The 2,094-nt window shown below is 39.4% G+C and overlaps 1 protein-coding gene across 2 annotated transcripts in view; it reads right to left on the bottom strand.

The window, feature by feature from the left end:
* SERPINB12 (serpin family B member 12) overlaps positions 1 to 1,730 on the bottom strand; it is a 17,287-nt gene extending 15,557 nt beyond the window's left edge. For both annotated transcript variants that reach the window (XM_044665805.1, XM_044665806.1), the window contains exon 1: positions 1,563 to 1,730. In XM_044665805.1, coding sequence (XP_044521740.1) covers positions 1,563 to 1,730 — 168 coding nt within the window. The remainder of the gene's footprint in view (positions 1 to 1,562) is intronic.
* Between the last annotated feature and the right edge of the window lie 364 nt (positions 1,731 to 2,094).

Below are 2,094 nucleotides of genomic sequence, written 5' to 3'. Positions count from 1 at the left end.
TATGTTCACATATAGGGACTTTTTCCTGGTCTAGTCATTTAATTCTCTATAAAGCATAGCGCTATTTATTGGATGACAGCTCTGTATATAATCCTAATTTCTAGGGGTTTGAGTTGTTGCAAGGATCAAAGGACATTTTGTAAAGCACTTTCTAAACATTAACTATATATATATATATATATATATATATATTTATATATATATATAAGAATGTTTCCTTCTCCCTCCTGCCCTCACTCCTTCCCACAATAAAAAAATAACCCTGTCTGAATCCTTACTCACTCTGGCACTTAGTTGTGAGACCTCTGGCAAATCTCTTAACATCCACATACCTAATTTCCTCATCTATAAAATGGAGATAATAATACTTGTCCACTTTCTCACAGGGTTATTTTGAGAATCAAATGAAATGATATGTGTTAAACACTATCTAAATGAAAGCTGTTATTACTTTTTGGCCCTGAAGAGCTCTCTTCAAGTTGAAGAGATGACATAAAGATCACTGAGGCAGTAAACCTGGGATTCCAGTCTCAGCCCATCTATAAACCATCTGTTTTCCTGGAAAAGATACTGAAGTGGTTTGCCATTTCCTTGGATGTGATATGTTTGAGTCTCAGTTTTCTCATCTATAAATGATAGGGTTAGTGCAGGCCCTTTCCAATTCTAAAGGACTCTGAGTCTGAATCTACAAAATATGCAAACAGAAAAATAATGTGCAATGACAAACAGCATCTCATTGGTGTCACATGAATGGTACAGGCCATGAGGGCTACTCCTAGGAATTCAGAGAAGGGAAAGATCACCATGGCTTCACAGGGCTGGAGAGGAAAGGCTTTGTGAAAGAGGTAGGAGTACAAGTGGTACTTAAAGGAGAAGAATGGAAGGTATTACAACATACAGAGACAATATGAGCAAAGTATGAGATAGCGAGGTCAATGCTTGGTGTCTTGAAGTCTAGGTGCAGCAGTGGATAGATAGAGCACCAAGCCTGCAGTCTTCACTTCAAATCTAGCCTCAAACACTATGTGACCCTGGACGAGTCACTGAACCCTTTTACCTCAGTTTCCTCATCTGTAAAATGAGCTGGAGAAGGAAATGGCAAACCACTTCAGTATCTTTTCCAGGAAAACAGAAACAGGATCATGATGTGCTGGACATGACTGAAACGACTGAAAAACAATGTGAGTGAAGGATTCACGTTCTCACACTGAGCTCTTACTTAGAGAAAAAAGGAAAAAACATTTATGATGTACCTACTATGTATCAGGCATTGTGCTAAGAGCTCTGCAAATATTATCTCTTGATCTGCATAACAACCCTGGGAGATAGGTGCTATTATAACCTCCATTTTATAATCGAGGAAACTGATGCAGGCAGAGGTTAAGTGATTTGTCCAGGTTCACACAACTAGCAAGAGTCTGAGGCAGAATTTTAATTTAGGGTTTCCTGATTATACCCAGTGCCCAATCCACAGTACCACCTACCACTTAGAGAGTAACTCCATATGAGTGCTTGCAGTGAGCACACAGGTAGGTCAAGCATGGTAACAAGCACTTACTTACTTGATTGATCTGACCTGCAGTAGAGCTTTTAGCTCCTAGACTAATCATGCCAAAGGCAGCTGAAATGCTCAGAGGACAAATGAAGATGTTTGCTCCTTTATCATCTTTGCTTAGCTCTTTGAAAAGGTCCAAGCAAAACTTGGTATTGGCTGTCACGAGGGAGTCCATTGTGAAGCTGAAGGTAGACTAAAAAAGAAAAGAAAGAATTCTTGAATTAAAACATGTCATTCTAAATTCTACAGAATATTGTTATGAACATTTGTTCATTAAGATTAGAAAATATGAAATACGACGTTCATAATCCTCCTGATTCTAGCCTCCTCTGCTGCTGATGGAATGTTTGCTCTATGGGAACTGAAGTGAATTGTTATTCCCCCCCAGCTAAATGCCCACTCTGGTCAGCAGCCAAGAAAAGCTTCCTTCTCTATGTTCCCCTTCCCAAAATGCAGTGCCTGGCTCTGCCTAAATGAACTGTCTATTTCAGTTCAGTTTCTCAAATGTTCAGTAAGACCCTTCTGCCTCCCATGCTTTG

The sequence above is a fragment of the Gracilinanus agilis genome, chromosome 1 (assembly GCF_016433145.1).
Source record: "Gracilinanus agilis isolate LMUSP501 chromosome 1, AgileGrace, whole genome shotgun sequence".
Classification (NCBI taxonomy): Eukaryota; Metazoa; Chordata; class Mammalia; order Didelphimorphia; family Didelphidae; genus Gracilinanus; species Gracilinanus agilis.
This window is presented reverse-complemented; position numbering and strand designations above follow the sequence as displayed.